The following is a 20,229-nucleotide window of genomic DNA, read 5'->3' on the forward strand; positions in this document are numbered from 1 at the left end:
GGCTCGTCTTCATCAACTGCCGTTCCTTGGACCATTGCCTCGGTTGTTCAGGCTTAAACGTTGTGTTCAGTGGCGTCACTAAGGGGGTGCGGGGGCAAGTCCGCAGCGTGTGACGCGACAAAAGCGGGTGACGCGCCGACCCAGTACCGCCTCTACCTCCCTTTCTCTGCGGCGCGATGACACCAAAGACAACGCGAGGAGCCGTCTGCGGGCGAGTGATATTTTTTCTGCGTGTGGAGTAATATTCGTGAGGTTTAGTGCATATCGTACGCTAATGCCCTCGCGTACGTAAAGGATGGCGTGGTGGTTCTGATCAATGCGCGAAGCTCTCTTTATATTTTGCGCGTGCGCAGAACCACCAACGCCACCATTACGTATGCAAAGGCAATAACGTATGATGCATAATGTAAAAACCCCGAGACTAGGGAACACGAAGGGACAGACACAACACGAAGTCCCTAGTGTTCCCTGGTCTCGGGGTTTTTACATTATGCATCATCTTCACCAGCTCGCTTGCTTCCTAGCCATTTTTTCATTGTATGATGCACTCTTTATATTTTGCGCGTGCGCCAACGCCACCATTACGTTTGCAAAGGCAATAACGTATGATGCACTAAGACTCACAATTCTAATTCATCATGCATTGCCTGCCCTCTAAAAACAGAACCCCACCACGGTGAAAGCGAACCATTGCACAGAATGATGCCCCCACCACTATACTGATTTGTGGGAAGCGAGGGACGTACGCATTCTTTTTGACAATTAACGTAACTGCACGAGTGCACTAATAAGGCGTACGCCCCCATTTTTAACCAATCAGGGGGAAGAACGATGCCATGCGGCATGGTGGTTAGCTAAGAGGGTGCTATGTGGCGAAGCTGTTCTGCTTTTAGAGAGTGGTACGGAAAGGTATCCGTTAATGGCGTGGGGAAGGGGGTGGGGGGTGATGCGTACCCTAGTGACGCCAATGGTTGTGTTTGTCCTCTAATTGTTGACTCAGTGACTCTTTGCAATTCGCGTTACTACTTACGTAACACTACCGGGTTACATGACATGTTGTCGTTTCAGGCAGCCATTTCTGTAGTTGGCATCGTTGGGGGTCCCACAGTTGGAGTATTTACGCTGGGAATGTTCGTGCCCTTCGCAAATAGTCTTGTAGGTAAACACTTTGACACTCCGCATAGTGCTCTAGTTATGCACCCACATGATGATGGTCCCAAACTCGTGTTCTTGCCCCACATTGTCGATGTTATTTATTTATATTTATATCGCATATTATTATATATTATATTATATATTATTATTTATAACACAGAATTCATTCTAACGCATCATATCGGGATATGTGTAGCGCAGTTGCATAGCACCACGACGCTCTCATGGGAGAATGGGAGCGAATTGCAGTGGGTGGGAGAGAGTGTGCTTTCTTTATAACGGATTCCGATATACAACTATGCACTCTTAAAACAGAGGGGGTGGGGTGATGCCGACATACCTTGCCGTTGTTGGTCGCACGAGAATGGGCGTCGTAACGAGTATAGGAAAAAAAAAATAATAACTTGGCTGCATAGCACGCTGTGCGCCAACCATGATAAGGTCATGGCTTCTGATTCCAAGAGAGAGGTGGCATACGCCTTTTTGTGGCAATTTGGATATCTCTTGGGATCAGGAACGATGACCCTATCATTCGTGGCAATGGTCGGCGCACGCCTTGCTACGCGGTGAAGTTCTGTTTTTACAGTGTGTATGGTTGGTACGCGAATTAAAACTTTGCCCAGCTAAAGGCAAATTGTACCATTGCATGCTCGAATGAGGAAAGTATAGCGCGGGGACAAAAGCAAATTCTCACCATGAGGTATGACTACCTGCCAACAATGCAGGCGGGCACTATTATTTTGGAAAGTGTGTAGAAAACATGAAGTTGTTATGAAGTCATTCGCAGTCTGATTTGTTATTTCAATTTCTAAGACTTTTTAAAACCGGAACGTCAACATTTTTTTTTACACTTTTCAACGTCTGGATTTACTCAACCATTTTTCCCTCGAATTTTCCCAAATTTTACGATCGAATTATTACGATCGATACGATTACTGTCCGTAGTTAAAACAAAAACCACACTTCGATCAGTCACGTATTTCTTAAAGGAGCAATGGGATGACATAGTATGGCTCGAAACACTGTCTCGTCCGTCAAACTGTTCCTCAGGGGTCATCATGCAAAATAGTTTCGCTATGTGTATTTTCACTGTGTATTGTCACCACGCAGCCAAACTTACAAAAACAGTCCGGGAAAGCAGCTGCGGACGGCCGACACGATCCTCGCGTGACATCGAAGACTTCACGCCCCTTGCTCCTCGTTTTGTGTCTTCTCAGCTCATGCGCCACTTATATACCCGCGTGAGCTGCCCCGATTTATATTACGAGTCACATGTCAGGAGAATAGGCTACGTCACGACTTACCCTATTCCTTGCCTCATTCTCCGATTTTTCGAAGAGTGGAGGTATTTTCAAAGGTGTGCGGAACACAGGCTTGGCACACGGGAACGCAGGCTTGGAACACGGGCCGTGGAACGGTTGCGTTAAGTAGGCGCCCCGGAGCGCGAGTGTTCCAGACACCACTCACTTAACGCGACACAAACACCACTCGCGTCCCGGGAGTGCGAGACTCCGAGCCGCTCCCCGCGCCCCCATTTTGAAATGGGGGCTTTGAAGCAGACGACAAGCGCTCGGGTGCTTGAGATTTTCTGTGACGTACTTCCTGTTGAGCGCCGGAGGACGACTTTCGAAATGTGGGCACGGAAGCAAAATACGGACTTTCTATGTTACCCAATGCTCCGACAACTGTTATCATGTTCTTGCATTGGTGGACGACTTCCAAACGGGTATCTGGGGATATTCGCGGGAAATGCTGAGCTTTAGCACAGACGTCTTCACGCCATGCAGCCTTCTTCACAGTAACCAGCTCCTATGACTTCTGTTACAAATTCACATCTTTCCCATTTCATTTGCTGTTACAAGGAGAAGTCTTCACAACCGTAGTCGTCTCTTCCAACGCTACTATAGGTTTAAACTAAGCCAACGTGCCCTCCGACTGTGCATTGCACGAGCACACAACAGGAAGTGGCATTAGGGAGGGAGCAGTGTAGCGTTCGAAAGTTGCTTTTCACTGTTTAGTGGCTGCTCCAAGTGTCTCATACTCCCGATTTGAGTGCGCCAAAAGAGGTGCGCCTACTTAACGCAACCAACGACGACGATGGCCACGCGCCTGGAGCACCGGCTTCAGTTCCACCGGCGCGGCCATGGACATAGGCCACCGTCAGAGCCTCTCTGTGGCATACCATCATCGCCGGTGGGGGCTCATGTAGACGAACAACACCTCTTCTACATCGGTGACCCGAACGATGAACATCAAGTTCGGCGCAATTCGGCCCTTCACCATCCCAAATTTCTGACCACACCAGCACTACCACGGCACGCTATCCCTGGAACACACCGCCATTACTCGACTTATCACGACCACATGACGACCGCCCTTCGCCTCTCAACCGACACGCCGACCGCTCCCGTCCCGCTTCCGTCCACGCTACTGATCCGACCGACCACGCAACGACCCGACCGCTCACTGATCATTTCACTGATCGTCGCTTCACGGCTTCCAGGGACCGACCTGCGCTGTCCACGGCCTCCGGTACACTCACGACCCACTGCTTCATTTTGTAGCAGCCACCTATCAGCATCGCCCATCGACGACGAGCGCAATAAATGTGACGCGAGCTCACGGGGCCGCTTCTGCGCTTTCGCATTATTTCTGACAACGACAGTCAGTCTAGTTGTCCTTGCTTGTCTCCCGAGGTACACGCCACAACTGGTCACCCGACAATGAATGTTTCTCCAGACGCTCCTTTGGAGCCGCCTCCTTCTGCACCGCCTGCTTCGACAGGAGCCACTGTAGGCGCCGTTGGCACAGAAGTCCACCTGCCGCCGTTCTGGACGAAGAACCCGCGTGCATGGTTATGCAGGTCGAAGCTCGCTTCGCCCTTCGCCGAATTGCATCGCCCCTTACGATGTATCTGAACGGCGTTTCGGCCTTACGTCCCGACGTTGCTGACCAGGTAGACGACCTTCTGGCCTCCCCACCCACCGAAAATCCGTACCAGCAGCTCAAGGAAGCGATTCTTTCGTGTGTTGAGTGCACGGAGCAGTCACGGATCCGTCAGCTCCTCTCTGGCGAGGAACTGGGCGATCGCAACCATCGCAGCTTCTCCATCGTATGCAACAACTGCACGGAGGTGCCACGAACGATCAGCACCCCATATTGAGCTGTTCCTCCAGAGGCTCCCGCAGCAAGTACTAATGGTCTTGGCCGGCTCCGAAGAGCTCTCCCTCAAGGTCTTCGCCCAACTCGCGGATAGGATCATTGAGTACTCTTCGCCTTCCATCGCCGCTGTTTCCCACCGCACCCCGCACGCCCCTCCCACTGACAGCTCTACCCGCGCCCTTCAGAAGCAGATTGCACGGTTGTCTGAAGCTGTGGAAAGTCTCCGATCTGATCTAGCTCACCGGCCTCAGACTTTACGTTCGCAGACCCGCGGCCGCCGCCGCTCTCCTTCCGCCCAGTCTGATGCTCAGAGCCAGCCCAACGGCCTCTGCTGGTATCACAGGAAATACGGCGACAAGGCACTGAAGTGCACACGACCTTGTTCCTGGACGGGAAATGTGGAGGCCGGTCGATAGAGGCGGCCTTCGACCACGGCCCCCCAGGAAGCCGCCTGTTCTACGTCATTGACCGAATCGCAGGCCACCGATTTTTGGTAGACACCGGCGCTGAAGTGAGCATCGTGCCCCCCACGCGGGCTGATCGCGCCCGTGGGCCCTCCCCCTCGACTCTTCAGGCCGTCAACACGTTGCCCATCGCAGCCTTTGGCCTGCGATCCATCACCATTGACATCGGGCTCAGGCGCCTTTTTCGTTGGCTGTTTGTCACAGCCGACGTGCCTAACGCCATTCTGGGGGCCGACTTCCTTCACCACTTCGGGCTCAACATAAGTATCGCCCGCAAGAAGTTTGCTGACTCCACAACCGGCCTAACAATCTCTGGCGTCCCGTCTTCCCAGCATAGTGCGGGCATCAGGACAGTTTTGCCCTCGTCCCCGAATTCCGCCATTCTGCCCGACAGCCGCTTCCGTCATCTCTGTCGACATCGTCGGCCCCCTACCACCCTCCCGCGACTATCGGTACCTTCTTACCATGGTCGACAGGTATACCCGGTGGCCTGAAGCTGTGCCCATCCCAGACATGACCGCCGACACCGTAGCTCGTGCGACCGTCTCTACCTGGATCGCCCGCTACGGATGCCCCACTCGAATTACGACCGACCAGGGCAGGCAGTTCCAAAGCGCCCTCTTCAAGGCTCTCATGACCCTGCTGGGACTTCACAACATCAGAACGACTGCCTATCATCCCGCCTCCAATGGTGCTGTAGAGCGCTTCCATCGCAAGCTCTAGGCATCTCTTATTGCTCGTGAGGCCCAAGTCACCTGGGTAGACCATCTGCCGATTGTGCTGTTGGGCATTCGTTCTGCCCTCAAGCAAGACCTGTCCTGCTCCGCCGCATAGCTCGTCTTTGGAACGCACTGCACCTCCCCGGCGATTTCTGGCTCGACTCCCAAGCCGAAACTCGGCAGTCTGAATACGTCGAGTTACTTCGCCGCTTCTTCCGACGCCTTTCGCCGACCGCCACCAGGACCCCCAATTCCCCGGTCATATTTGTGCACCCCGGTCTCAAGACATGCACACACGTTTTTCTTCGGCATGACGCCCCCTGCAAGCCCCTTTCACCCCATTAGGACGGTCCTTTCCGTGTCCTGTCTCGCACCGACAAGACCATGACGCCGGACATTCAAGTCCGGCCTCAGGTGGTCTCTCTCGACAGGGTAAAACCGGCATACCTGGAGGTCGACACCCCTGCTGCACCTGCCACAGAGTCCTCTGTCTCCGTCCCTCACCCACCTCGCGTCAAGCCTCGCTGCACCGTTACCTGGGCTACTCCCCTCTCTGTGTCTTATTCTCCTTCTTCGGGGACGCATCGACGACGAGCGCAATAAATGTGACGCGAGCTCACGGGGCCGCTTCTGCGTGCCAGTGCGCATTCTTTCTGACAACGACAGTCAGTCTAGTTGTCCTTGCTTGTCTCCCAAGGTACACGCCACAACTACTGTAGCAGGCCGTGGACAACGATGAAGATGGCCACGCGCCTGGAGCACCGGCCTCAGTTCCACCGGCGCGGCCATGGAGATAGGCCACCGTCATCGCCTCTCCGTGGCATGCCGCCTATCAGCATCGCCCATCGACAACGAGCGCAATAAATGTGACGCGAGCTCACGGGGCCGCTTCTGCGTGCCAGTCCGCTTTCGCATTCTTTCTGACAATGACAGTCAGTCTACTTGTCCTTGCTTGTCTCCCGAGGTACACGCCACTATTTCATGCATCTCGACTCTCACCCACTGTCGACCGTGACACCAGAGCAACGTGCTCGCCTGCCGGTTTCGGCAGTCGCGGCAGCCGAGCCACGGCATGTTTTCAGACGGCGTCTCGGCAGCCTCGCTATTCCTGGGATCGCCCCTTCCCGTGCCGGTTGCGGCACCCCAGACCACGACTCCGACGACTTCGCCCCTCATCTTCGTCAAGCCTCATTCCGGCCGTCTCTGGCCCGCTCATCGACCGTTTTCCGCAACGGGTGTTGTGCCGTGCCACGAACACGTCCAGCAGTGCGCGTCATCCACGGTTGCTCTTGCTCTCCTCCTCCGGTGAAGACGCGGTTCTTCTTTCTCGCCGCTCCGCGTCTGGGAGGGGGAGTACTGTAGCGGGCCGTGGACAACGACGACGATGGCCACGCGTCTGGATCAGGCCCCCACAGCTCCCCATAGACTCCATAGTGTGAGATAATTCCGGCAACACTGGGCATGCAAGAAATGACAATGAACTATGATATTTAGCATTCGGCCAATCAGAAGTCTCTCAGTTTGCTCGCCTTTTGGCCGTCCTGGCCAGGCCTCCATAGCTCCCGGCAGTAGAAAAATAATTCCACGTCATAGTCACGTGGTATACTACTTCGTTAGGTATCATGACGGATGCCCATTGGCCGAAGGAGGTTGAGCGCTCCGGGATTGGTTGACAAAGTTTCGAAATAGCTGACAGCTAACTCTTTCGCGGGCAGTCGGCCAGGCGGGCACCTGCAAGCGGGGTCGCAGCGTCCCTGCGTCTCGCCGATGTCGGTTGACCACAACGATCAAAGAGCAAGTGTATTCGCGGGTTTATTCGTGAGTTATAGTGACTCTGGCCATGTACTGTTCCCCGATAACGTACCAACCTACGAACATTCTAGCTGGTTCGGAACTGGAAGGCTGTGGTGAGTTGACGCCTGAGGAACACTTTCGAGCGCAGTCGGATTTTCAAATACAGTGACTAAGAAGACAGGATTCGTAACCACACAAGTATTTCCCGTGACCGTGTGACCTTCGGTGCACCGCCAGCATGAGAAGAAGATGCTCGTTTGTGAAATCGCACGCACTCGTGGGTCTCGCTCGCTTCCAGAAATAGACTGTGTATGTGTATGTGTTTTGCAAGTTCGAACTTGGTTTAGTCGCAGTCTATTCAACGAACGAAACGTCCTGTACGCACGGTGAATATATGAGTCAAACATTTGAGTCTATACGTTGCATCAATAAATGTGTATTTAGCCTGTCAAAAATGTCTTAGTTATTTTGGAATAACGGGCGCCAGGCGTGAAAACCAGTAGAAGTCAATGGTAGCCAGGACCGGCCGAAAGGCGAGCCATACGGAGAGGCTGCTGATTGGCTGGCTGCTAGGCATCACGACGCATTTTCACTGGTTGTATGCCCAGTGTTGCCTGAATTATCTCAAACTATGGGCTCTATGGGGAGCCTGGTGAGCCTGTGGGGAGCTGTGGGCGCCTGGTCCTGGCTACCATCGGCTTTTACTTTTACTGGTTTTCATGCTGACGCTCGTTACTCCCTATTCCAAAACAACTAGGCAAATTTTTGACAAAATACACATTTATTTGGTACGTCGTATTGACTCAAAAGTCTGACACAAATATTCACCGTGCTTACAGATCCCGTTCAAACTTAAAAAAAGAAAAAAAAGAAAACACAGTCCACTTCTAGAAGCGAGCGACGCTCACATAAGTGCATGCAATATCACGGTGACCATCTTCTTTCGTTGCCTGCAGTCAGGGGCGGATCCAGACCCTCGGTTTTGGGGGGGGGGGGGGGCGGCGCTTTCTTTGTCGGAGCGCGTAGTGGGGGAGGGAGGAGAGGGAAATCCAATGTATAAACTGACGCTTTGGGGGGAAACCGCCCGCCCCATCTTGGATCAGCCACCGCTTGCAGTGCATTGAAGGTTACAACGAAAGCGGAAATACTTGCGTCGCACCGACACCGAATCCTGTCTCCGTTGTCACTGCATTCGAAAATGCGACGGCGCTCAAAAGTGTTCCTCAGGCGTCAGCACACCACTGCATTCCAGTTCTGAACTGGAGAGACTGTTCGTAGGATACTTGTGTCGGGAAACATCACAACACGTGCAGAATCACTTTGACACACGAACAAATTCGCGAACACACTTCTCTTTGAATGATACAGTCATACGGTGCTGACAACCGACATCGTCGAGACGCTGCGACGCTGTCACCCTTCTCTTCTCGTAACTGCCCGCCAGACCGGCTGCCCGCGAAAGAATGCTATTTCGAAACTTTGCAAACCAATCGCGGAGCACGCAATGCTCTTAGGCCTGGGTATCAACTATAATATCTGACGCCGTAACACTACGTGACTATGACGTGGAAATATTTTTTTACTGCCGCGAATACGGGGAGGTATTGAGGCCTGCCTGGGTCACCGGCTTCAGTTCCACCGGCGCGGCCATGGAGATAGGTCACCGTCAGCGCCTCTCCGTGGCATACCATCATCGCCGGTCGGGGCTCAGGTAGAGGAAAAACACCTCCTCTACACTCCTTTAGTCACCCCATTGCTCCTTTAAGAGCAAAAGCCACCACTGTTGAATGTGCAAAAATGAAAATGTTCAGCTTATGTCTTTCTTTCGCACGATCTGCCTTCGTTCTCAACGCTGTCAAGGGCGCCATTGTGGGTCTCATCACTGCAACTGGCACATTATGCTGGATTGCAGCTGGAGCCTTCATTCGACGGCCGCTCGCCCACAGGCCACCCGTGTCTGTCGAAGGGTGCATCGACATTTACCGTAACATCACAGGCCTCAATTCAACAGTCTTACCTACCGTGGACGTGGACCTGCACAAGTGAGTTTAAAATATCTGCTGCGTGTACGTACGACAGTTTGTCTGTGCGCATGGGAGAGGGTAAAGTTTTGGAGGAACCACGTGACCAAGTGTCTGTCCACTCACAAGGCAGCAATAAGGGGGTATTCGTAGGTCGGCGTGGGTCCACAGAAGAAACCATGTGCAACTCACCTTGAAATGTTGCCCCCTCATTTGGGAGAGGGAACAATGAAGTCGCTCCATGGGCAATAGGGGAAAGAGAGAAACTGGGGAGCTGCGCAGACAACTGACCTACTTCCAAGGCGTATTGGAGGAAGCTCACATATCATGTACGCGAGTGGAGACAAGTCATAACAGAAGCAAGACCAGATATACAAAACGGCAAGGAACAGCCTCAGGTCAGGTATTTCGAACAGGCACTGTTCTTCCAATGGGCCCATGTTATTTTGAAAATTGGTCTGAAAGTTCATTGGAATGTTCTTGTAGTGCACTGATTGGCAAAAGGCAAGCGCCCGTTAAATACGATTGTATAAACCGGCTCCTCCTTTGCAGTTCGGGCATCGAGTTTGCATACAAGCTCTCTTATCTATGGTACGGTGTGATAGGAGCACTCATTGTAGTGGCCCTCGGTTCATTCATCAGTCTTCTTACAGGTGAGTGTTTCTTCATTCGTCAGGTCTTGTTAGGTTGCCTTCGAAGAATAACTTTGCTATCTTGAAGCCAGTACTCCAGTTCAGTTCGGTTCAGTTCAGTTCAGTTCAGTTTTGAAGCCAACAACAAGAAAAAGAAAGCAGCACGCTCTGTGAAGTATAACAGGAGTGTGGATTCGCTTCCGCTGGAAAGCAGTGTCAATGTGGGGAAGCTAGACATCGATGGGGATTTCACGTGGACGAAAAAGAACACCAGGTGGCCGAGATTATCTCATATCCTACGCTGCGGTACAGATGTCAGTACTAACGCACAGACATAGGCTTACTCACTGCACGTGTAGAAGTACTCGAGGTCGTGCTACGCAAGACGAACTCGCGACCATAGAGAGCAACAAAGCCGCGAACCCCGAATCATTTAAAAAGCTACACAAATGGCCTCTTAACTTGTCGGCGGCGGATCACTGTCCAGCTCTCTAATAAGTAGGGGTCCAGGTTTTCGCAATTCATCCAAAAAATTGTCTAACCGGACGTGGCAGGCTCGGCCTCGGAGAATGCGCAGTCGCGTAGGGGTATGGGGGCACTCAGATTCATGTTTGCACAGGAGAGAGATATGTATGTAGCGTCTCATCGTTTCTATTTTATCCTCGTACTCCATCTCTAAGCACTTGTCCATCAGATACTTCCTATATGATATAAATATATAACCTTTGTAAGGGCCGATTGACACATAAAGACTGAACGTGGAAACGTAGGTACAAGGAATTTACACTGGGGTAAAGGAAACGAATGAAGACTGAACAAGTTCTCATTACTTTACAGTTCGTTGCACAAGATCGACTGCTGTAGACGAGATATTACTTAGCCCATGGGTGATCAGTCGGAAAATGAAATCTACGGGAGTGAAAGAACACGGCTGTGTGAGTACCCCTCCACTCTTTGGCTACAGTAATGTCCCATGGCCCCATAGCATCAACCTTATTTGTATTGAACTAGTATATGCATACATAAGCCGCTAGGCATTATATCAGACACAGGACAAGTAAACTGGTGACGGGCCACGCGACACATTAAAGGCAGGAAGGTGGCCAACGGTAGGACACAATCAAGCGTCTGAGCAATTCAGAGGCTTGATCCGACATAAGGCAGCGCGCTAACAAAGCGCCACAAAACAGCGCCCAAAAATAGCGCTCACTGTTATCGGACTGTTCACACTTGCACTCTAAGAAAAAATGGCATGAAAAGCTGGTAACTTTTATAGTTACCACCTAGGTCAACATATACCGGGTCCATAACATATACCGGGTGTTTCAGTTAAGTCCCCGGGCTAAATAATTCGCAGACGGGTGCACCAATCGACGAACTTTCGTTTTTACAAGTATCTGTGCGATACCACCTACATGATGCGCGCCGTGTGAATGAGTGGGAGGCGCTCGTTATTTAAATAAAAATTCAAATGAGTTTCGTAAAAAAAAAACATAACTTCTAAAGCAGGGCGCTCTCTACATTAAAATGGGTACTGCCCCTTTTGGGACCTTCAGTGGACACCTTTTAGAGAAAAATCTGCCACCGAAGCGGGTCATTTGTTGCTGTAATTAATTGGTTTCGGTTTACATATTTTGTCGGGGCTGGTCGCGGTGAAGCGCAAAAGGACGTAATTCATTGGTGTAATTCATTGGTGCAAGGACATAATTCATTGGTGGATAAGGGAATCGAAGAGCGTCCTTCTGCGCTTCACTGCGACCAGCCGTGACAAAAATATGTAAACCGAAACAATTAATTACTGCAACAAATGACCCGCTTCGGTGGCAGATTTTTCTCTAAAAGGTGTCCACTGAAGGTCCCAAAAGGGGTAGTACCCATTTTAATGCCGATAGCGCCCTGCTTTAGAAGTTATGTTTTTTTACGAAACTCATTTGAATTTTTATTTAAATAATAAGCGCCTCCCACTCATTCACACGGTGCGCAGTTTGTAGGCGGTATCGCACAGATACTTGTAAAAAAGAAAGTTCCTCGATTGGTGGACTTGTTCGCGAGTTATTTAGCCCGGGGATTTAACTGAAAAACCCTATATAGCGTCTGATAAAGGGTGTAAAATGGTAGTAAAAGCGATTATCATATATTTTATTATATATATTATATAGCCAAATTGCTATAAAAAGGCGTACGCCTCCCTCGCTCACCGAATCAGAAGCGATAACCCCATCATTAGTGGCAATGGTTGGCGGTCAACGTGCTATGCGGTGAAGTTCTGTTTTGAGAGTGGGGTAGCAGGTAGAACTTTGCAACCTTTTTCGCACAACATATGTGACAAATATTACCTCCTATAGAGTGTGTAACTGCTCCACCCTTTTTTCTAAGAGTGTGCAAAGTGGCGCTAGCGCTACACTCTTAAAAATGAACTTCACCGCAGAGCACGCTCGTAGCCAACCATCATCTCGAATGATGTCGTTATCTGCCCTGATTTGTTGAAAACGGGAGGCGTACGCCTTTTCTGTGACAATTGTGAACGGCATAAGTGTCACAAAAAAAGGCGTACTCCTCCGGTTTTCAACAAATCAGCGCAGATAACGATATCATTCGAGATGATGGTTGGCTAAGCGCGTGCTACGCGGTGAAGTTCATTTTTAAGAGTGTATAATTTAGCGGAAGTCTGGTGGGCGTTTACGTCTCTTTCATGATCGCACCTCCGTGGTGCGACAGCATGCGGACAAATAACTTCCATCAACTGACTGAATGAAAAATTACTAGACATTTTGAATGACAGACTCGCCGGTTCCAATGCGGCCGCCGTGCCGTGAAATGCGGAAGCGAAGCAACTCCACGACTTCCTCGACGTCATCACTGAAGGGGCCCTTCATTGGACAACACGAATGTAGTCCAAATTAGAGCTGAAAAAGTTGACACCAGCTCAACTTCATCGAGCGTAATTTTTAGCGGTTTTGAAGCACTGTTAGGAGGAAAATATCGCGCTATTTGCTAGCGCTATATAGCAAATCGCTATATGTCAGAACATAGTTTTAGTCATCACTACTATTGTTGCTGTGGATCTCCTTGTCCGAAGACGACGACATAAAATATTCACGTTCACGCATCTTCGTCACGCACCTGAATCAACCATTAAATCATGGCCTCTTTCTTGACCGTCCTACACGATCCTATGAATATGAGACTCCGGAATGAGACTATGCCATTAACTTGACGCCAACACAAAAGGAATGGGATTCATCGGTTGTGTCATTCTTGCTATATGAGCGGAAGAAACCGCATTTGAAGCCTTCCCTTTCCTTCTCAAAAAGCGCGACAATCCGGAGAGGCCAAGGATTGGTCGCCTCAAACGATCTCCCGCGGTGATTGGGCAAATTGTTTGCGGAGACCAACGAGAGCCCGCTCCGCATTGCCGGCCTCCTTGAGAAGGAGAGGAAGAGGGAAGGCGGAAATTGAGTGTTTTCTATCGATCATAACTCATGAACGACACAACTGATGAATCTCATTCCTTTTGTATTGATATCAAGGTAACGGCATCTTTCATTAGGCGAATGGAGATTTGTGCCTCTTGATTATGCCATCAGATCCTTGCTGAAGCAGCTTAGCCGGTTGTAGGAGATCACCAATAATAACTTTTATTCTTTAATGCAGGGATTTTCTTCGAGCGAAGACTCCCTGAACGACAAGTCAAGGTCTGCAACCTCAGATATTTTCTTCATACCGCCACCAGAGGCTGAAATGATTTCGCCGGTACCGTAGTACGTGGAGAATGAAAAAGAAAGTGAATGAAGAACAATATGGAGAAAAATAAATGTAACACTACCTACTACCTGCTGCGTTTACATCACTTGTGATACGCATGCTTAACACATAATTCGTAGCTGCGAGACAACTATATGACCACGAGCGACGCCAAAGTAGTCCACCAGTGGTCCAGTGGTCAAGGTTCTGTAACGTGCGCTGGAATCTCGGCACACGCTCCTCGCAGAGGACGAAGTGTCTTAGCGACATGTGCCATCCATAAAACACCTGGGTGTGAACACACGAGGCACCAATGACAATTTGCACCATGCAATCAAGTCGCTGGTATAGCCCCGTTCGAAGCTGCAGCATGAGAATCAGAAAGCGGACGCGTTGCGAACTGTTCCACCGAGGCCGGTTAATGATTTCCAGTTCTGCTTCCAAACAGACGCACGATGAAGGTGTGGTGACCTGTGTGGCATGTCTTCTTATTCGGGCTATGCGGCGTTATTCTGCACAGGCAAAGAAACCGTGACCTTTGGGCGTGTCTGCATAGAGAACAGCCTTCTCGATCGAGGCAAGAGATGGCGCCAGAACATGATAGCTGGCTGAGCAGGATTGTCCTGCCGCACCTCACCTGTCACTACTCCTCACGATATACATACTCTATAGGTTCACTCATTAGAGAATGATTTGTAAATGCATGTGCGTACAACATTTACCTGGACATAGCTGGCATTTAGCTATCTGTTCCTGCCTTTACTGCACATCGTGCAAAAGCTTAACATGGTTTCGCTTTATTATCCGTAATGCGCAATAATTCCAGATAAAGAATTCACACAACGCGGCTAAAGTCGACGAAATCAGCAGCTTGGCGGAGGCCATGAGCGACGTGCGAAATGTGTACTCGGATTGATTCCTCATGGTCTGCAGAAGAGGTTGCCTGCTTGGTCAGTAGCTCATCCAAAATGGGGAAGAAAGTCATCGTGTTGGGAACCGAAGAGGACCAACCGAATAGCATGTTCCTATTCGGGGAAAAGACAAAATGAATAAAATGAAGATACGAACTCAGTCCCACCACATACTATATTCAGATATCCCCACCAGCATGGAAAGGGCTATACTCTGTCTGCACCTGTGCTATACACTGGTTGCCGTTGCAGTGCACTGCTTTCATCGCATATTAGAAGTCACGCACTACAACAGATGTTATTTCTATACCTGCACTCTTAAAAATGAGGGGGGGGGGGGTCGAGGTAGCTTGCCGTTGCTGGCCACACTCAAGTGGGCATCGTCACGACTATAGCGCACATTCTTAGAAATGAACTTCACCGCATAGCGCGCTTCTAGCCAACCATCATCTCGAATGATTTCGTTATCTGCCCTGATTTGTTGAAAATGGGAGGCGTACGCCTTTTTTTGTGACAATTATGATGGTTGACTAGGAGCGTGATATGCGGTGAAGTTAATTTCTAAGAATGTGCGCCAGGGTTGTTACGTATAGTTTTCACGTGTAAAGTGCCATACAGTCTTGTAGGCCCCAGCTCGTGTTTCCTGACCCTTACAGCTGTTCTCTTGCGACTACACGGTCACTCTTAAAAATGAACTTCACCACATAGCACGCTCCTAGCCAACCATCATTCCGAGTGACATCGTTCTCTCCCCTGATTTGTTGAAAACGGGAGGCGTCCGCCTTTTTGTGACAATTAACATTTCTACATAAGTTTTAAGAGCGTGGCATCACACAGGCTTACCTCGTTGCCCCTGGTACGTTGCTAACACCCTGCACGAATATTCGCTCCACGCGCATGATTCTGTCATTCAGTTGACGAATCTCAATGGGACTGTAATGAATGAAAGCATGCGTGAAAGATGGTGCTTATGCGTCCTTAATAAGTCACTCACTTCTCCATCGGATGGTTCTGAATATGCTTTACCGCTTCGTCCAGCTTAGTTCCAAGGTGCATAATGGTATTCCGAAGCATATCTGCAATATGTCACACAACGTCATTATCCATCAGTAAATAAAGATAATCTTGGTTTCGGAACTAATATAAATAATTTTGGAAAATATGTGGTAGCATGGCGGCTTGACCACGTAGTGAAATGCCAACACACCAACAGCTGTGCACATGTAAAAGCAATTTGTTGTTCATGCGCTAGCTTCAAGGGGCTCACTTGGGAAGGGTTGGTGGATATAGCCGCTATTATCAGAAAAACACTGTTTCCGGGACATTTAATTTTGTTAGAAGTAAGCATGCGACTTGTATAGCGGAATAGTGGGTGTGCCTATACGATGTGGGTGGGTGTCGATGTAGTGAAGCGTTCGTGAAAAAAGGCACGAGTTCGCACGTGTTAACTGTGGGGCATTCAGAAGGAGTTATGTACATGACATACCGAGCTCTATTCCGTGCGTAGTAAGTGTGTTGAGGTGCTTCTTGTGTAGTTCATCGAACGCCCTATACACAGAGTTTCGAAGACGTTTCAGGTCATACGGCAGAATCTCTGAGTCAGCCCATCTTCTTGCCATTAGGCCTATCAGTTGGGCACACATTTTCGTCGCCTTCAGGTGTGGATCCGTGAAGTGTTCCACCATGTTCAACGTATCGTATCCAGTACCATATGCGGGAAAGTACAGGTCGTGGGTGTAGTTATTCTGAAAAGTACCACGGAGTCACTGCATGCGTGATCAGACATACTATGCGATTGCAGGCAATAAACTGTGCATTGGTATATATATATATATATATATATATATATATATACGTACGAAACCTATTTAAGTAATGTGTAACCAGCCACGCATCTTTTGTCCTGACGAAGACAGTGCCACTGTCGAAACTTCGACCCCTTGCCCATTTTACTTTTTAACGTCTCCCTACCTAATAAACTAGTGTTTGTAACTTCCCTAAAATCTGTTTCGGCGTCTTTTTTTGAACTTCTATACAGGGTGTTTCAAAAAACGTGTCATTCGGACTTTATAAAAAAACGGGGCGACGGAAAAATACGGGGTAAACGGCATTTGTGTGGTAACTGAATTTGCCACCTTGTAAAAATATTTTTATTTGATTTTAATTAAAAGAAATTGAATTTCTTTAATTGAACTCCAAAATTTCCCAAGTCAACCTAACGTTTTTTTTACAGAATTAGAGAGTCCGTAGCGAACTTAGTCAGATCCACCAAGAAATCCGCTCGATATTGCAAATGGAACTGCCCAAAAAAAGTCCCGAAGTTGAGGCTTCGGAGTTTCGGGTATTCAACGGCGCACCAAATCAGTCGCAAAGATGCGCGAAGGGCAGGACATGTTCCTGCCCCCATGGAGCTAGAACAGTTTATCGCCGGACCGGCGTCCAGCACAAGACGCGCCGATAACAAGGCGGGTGACATTCCACCATACGTTGATAAGCGGCAAACAAAAATGATTCCGCCTCTTTTTTCCCGCCCTGCTTTTTTTTCGACCTTCTATCTTTCATGTGGGCAGGAGCAAGTCCTCCTCTCCACAAATCTTTGCGTCTGATTTCCTGCTCCGTTGAATACCCGAAACTTTGAAGCCTCAATTTCGGGACTTTTTTTGGGCAGTTCCATTTGCAATATCGAGCGGATTTCTTGGTGGATCTGACTAAGTTCGCTACAGGCTCTCTAATTCTGTAAAAAAAAAACGTTAGGTTGACTTGGGAAATTTTGGAGTTCAATTAAAGAAATTCAATTTATTTTAAATAAAATCAAATGAAAATATTTTTGCAAGATGGCAAATTCAGTTGCCACACAAATGCCGTTTACCCAGACTTGTACGTATTCGGAGTATTGTCTTTAAAATACCGTATTTTAAATACAATTTCCGGTATTTTGGTACTCTACTCAGTACTTTTTGTTTTGTGTATTTGTACTCTATTTAAAATACATTTTATGGTATTTTCTACTCAATACTCTAATTACATATTTTGGATCTCCCTCTCAAACTTTCTGTATCTAGTCTTTCCATTATCTTGCTTGTTCAGTGGAAATTTCCTGAGTCCCTCGGACTTGACCCGGACATTGGCCCTTCTTGGAGGTCTCCATTTAGAGATTTCATGTCACATAGCGGCGACTCGCCGCATTGACCAGTGACTATATAGTCACTTTTTGCGTTCAAGGATAAACAGTATCTTAACTGTATTTCAAATACTTTTTGAAGTATTTTGTACTTTATCTTAATTACTTTAATTTTCATGTATTTATACTCTATCTTAATTACATTCTAACGTCAGTATTTATTATCTTATCTTAAATACATTTTTGAGTATCTTGTACATGTCCGCGCTTACCCCGTATTTTTCCATCGCCCCGTTTTTTTATAAAGTCCGAATGACACGTTTTAATTAAAATAAATTGAATATCTTTAATTGAACTCCAAAATTTCCCAAGTCAACCTAACGTTTGTTTTACAGAATTAGAGAGCCCGTAGCGAACTTAGTCAGATCCACCAAGAAATCCGCTCGATATTGCAAATGGAACTGCCCAAAAAAAGTCCCGAAGTTGAGGCTTCAGAGTTTCGGGTATTCAACAGCGCACCAAATCAGTCGGAAAAATGCGCGGAGGGCAGAACATGCTCCTGCCCCCATGAAGCTAGAACAGTTTATAGCCAAACTGGCGTGCAGCACAAGACGCGCAGATAACAAGGCAGGTGGCATTCCACCATACGTTGATAAGCGGCAAACAAAAATGATTCCGCCTCTTTTTTCCCGCCCTGTTTTTTTTCGACCTTCTATCTTTCATGGGGGCAGGAGCATGTCCTCCTCTCCACGAAACTTTGCGTCTGATTTGGTGCGCCGTTGAATACCCGAAACTTTGAAGCCTCAATTTCGGGACTTTTTTTGGGCAGTTCCATTTGCAATATCGAGCGGATTTCTTAGTGGATCTGACTAAGTTCACTACGGGCTCTCTAATTCTGTAAAAAAAAACGTTAGGTTGACTTGGGAAATTTTGGAGTTCAATTAAAGAAATTCAATTTATTTTAATTAAAATCAAATGAAAATATTTTTGCATGATGGCAAATTCAGTTGCCACACAAGTGCCCTTTACCGCGTATTTTTCCGTCGCCCCGTTTTTTTATAAAGTTCGAATGACACGTTTTTTGAAACACCCTGTATATACAGGGTGCTTCAGTTAAATCCCCGGGCTAAATAATTCGTGAACGGGTGCACCAATCGAAGAACTTTCTTTTTTACAAGTATCTGCCCGATACCACCTACAAGCTGCGTATCGTGTGAGAGGGTGGGGGGCGCTCATTATTTAAATAAAAATTCAAATGAGTTCCGTGAAAAAACGTAACTTCTAAAGCAGGGCGCTATCGGCATGAAAATGGGTACTACCCCTTTTGGGACCTTCAGTGGACACCTTTTAGAGAAAAATCTGCCACCGAAGCGGGTCATTTGTTGCAGTAATTCGTTGGTTTCGGTTTACAAATTTTGTCGCGGTTGGTCGCACTGAAGCGCAAAAGGACGCTCTTTCACTCCCTTATCCACCAATGAATTACAGCAATGAATTACACCAATGAATTACGTCCTTTTGCGCTTCGCCGCGACCAGCCGCGACAAAAATATGTAAACCGAAACCAACTAATTACTGCAACAAATGACCCGCTTCGGTGGCAGATTTTTCTCTAAAAGGTGTCCACTGAAGGTCCCAAAAGGGGTAGTACCCATTTTAATGCCGATAGCGCCCTGCTTTAGAAGTTACGTTTTTTCACGGAACTCATTTGAATTTTTATTTAAATAATGAGCGCCCCCCACCCTCTCACACGGTGCGCAGCTTGTAGGTGGTATCGGGCAGATACTTGTACAAAAGAAAGTTCTTCGATTGGTGCACTCGTTCACGAATTATTTAGCCCGGGGGATTTAACTGAAACACCCTGTATACAGGGTGTTTCAAAAAACGTGTCATTCGGACTTTATAAAAAAACTGGGCGACGGAAAAATTAAACGCCAATGTGTGCGGCGGCAAGCACGTTGGCTTTTCGTGACTTACCCGAATGTCGTAGATCCTTGGGTCTTTGAAGGCTTTTATGTTGCCCTGTTGTGACTGGACGGAACAACACGGTGACCGCAAAGGGTATTCATTCGTGTGGATGATCTCTTGAGAAGTGTTAATCTTTGGGCTTGCTGGTAATCAATGGGGTAACCTAGAAGCGGCCACCGAAGAGACAAGTACGGACAGGCAGACGAGGGACAAGTGCTAGACCCTCGTCCACCTATACTCGTCTTTGTCTCTTCGGTGAGCGCTCTCGGTTACCTGATGCTCTCTTGCTGAGCTGCCTCTCTCGACAAGGCTACGTCAATGCCACGTATCTAATGCCATTGCCGCAAAGTCCTTTGTAATCAGTGTGTTGTTAAAGTTTGCTACAAACGTAACACAGTCGTAGAGGGTGTTCGCCTCAGCTAGCTGAATTCGTTAGCTCAGTATAATCACTCGTTCTGCGTCGGACTCTACTACTGGTTTGATTCATTAATTAGCATTTTTGCGATTGACCGCATTTGCTCGTGGAAGAATCCTAACTTTA

General features: G+C 48.4%; 1 protein-coding gene across 1 annotated transcript in view; it reads right to left on the minus strand.

The window, feature by feature from the left end:
• Positions 1–14,472: 14,472 nt before the first annotated feature.
• The window catches only part of LOC135378309 (uncharacterized), a 62,761-nt gene continuing 57,004 nt past the window's right edge, over positions 14,473–20,229 (minus strand). The window contains exons 15-18 of the mRNA XM_064611305.1: positions 16,089–16,347; positions 15,597–15,678; positions 15,446–15,535; positions 14,473–14,716 (exon numbers count right to left, since the gene is read on the minus strand). Coding sequence (XP_064467375.1) covers positions 14,527–14,716; positions 15,446–15,535; positions 15,597–15,678; positions 16,089–16,347 — 621 coding nt within the window. The 3' untranslated portion in view covers positions 14,473–14,526. The remainder of the gene's footprint in view (positions 14,717–15,445; positions 15,536–15,596; positions 15,679–16,088; positions 16,348–20,229) is intronic.

Source organism: Ornithodoros turicata, chromosome 1, assembly GCF_037126465.1.
Source record: "Ornithodoros turicata isolate Travis chromosome 1, ASM3712646v1, whole genome shotgun sequence".
NCBI classification, from domain to species: domain Eukaryota; kingdom Metazoa; phylum Arthropoda; class Arachnida; order Ixodida; family Argasidae; genus Ornithodoros; species Ornithodoros turicata.